Source organism: Octopus sinensis, linkage group LG27 (assembly GCF_006345805.1).
Source record: "Octopus sinensis linkage group LG27, ASM634580v1, whole genome shotgun sequence".
Taxonomy (NCBI): Eukaryota; Metazoa; Mollusca; class Cephalopoda; order Octopoda; family Octopodidae; genus Octopus; species Octopus sinensis.
The window spans coordinates 6,733,285-6,733,705 of NC_043023.1; the positions used below are offsets into that span (position 1 = coordinate 6,733,285).

The window sequence follows — 421 nt, forward strand, 5'->3', positions numbered from 1 at the left end:
GGTTGGTGGTGGTATGTGGCGGTGCTTCTCTGCTGTGGAACTGGTGGTGGTCGTGGCATAGTGCTGTACAATGTGGGGGTGGTAGCGGCGGCGTGGTGCAAGAAGTCTTGGTGGTGTAGCATGGTAATGGCGGCGGCAGGGCGGTATTCCTAGCGCTGCTGTTTACCATGTTGGTGCTTGTTTTGTTTCTTGAGGTCCTGGTGTTGTGGCGTTTGGTTGTGGTGGTGGCGATGGTAGTAATAACAATAATGGTAATGGTAGTGGTGGTAGTGGTGGTGGAGGTGGTGGTGATGGTAGTGAGGGCGACGATCGTTGTGGTGTGAGACAAGGTTCTATTTCTGGTGGTGGTTTGTTTACCATGTTGCTGCTTATTTTGTTTCTCGTTGTCCTGGTGTTGTGTTGTTGTTGGTGGTGGTGATGG

The 421-nt window shown here is 52.0% G+C and overlaps 1 protein-coding gene across 1 annotated transcript in view; it reads right to left on the reverse strand.

The window, feature by feature from the left end:
* The window catches only part of LOC118768273, an 87,362-nt gene extending 87,165 nt beyond the window's left edge, over positions 1 to 197 (reverse strand). Inside the window, exon 1 of the mRNA XM_036514414.1 lies at positions 1 to 197. This exon is cut by the window's left edge and continues 146 nt beyond it. Coding sequence (XP_036370307.1) covers positions 1 to 169 — 169 coding nt within the window. The 5' untranslated portion in view covers positions 170 to 197.
* Positions 198 to 421: the final 224 nt, after the last annotated feature.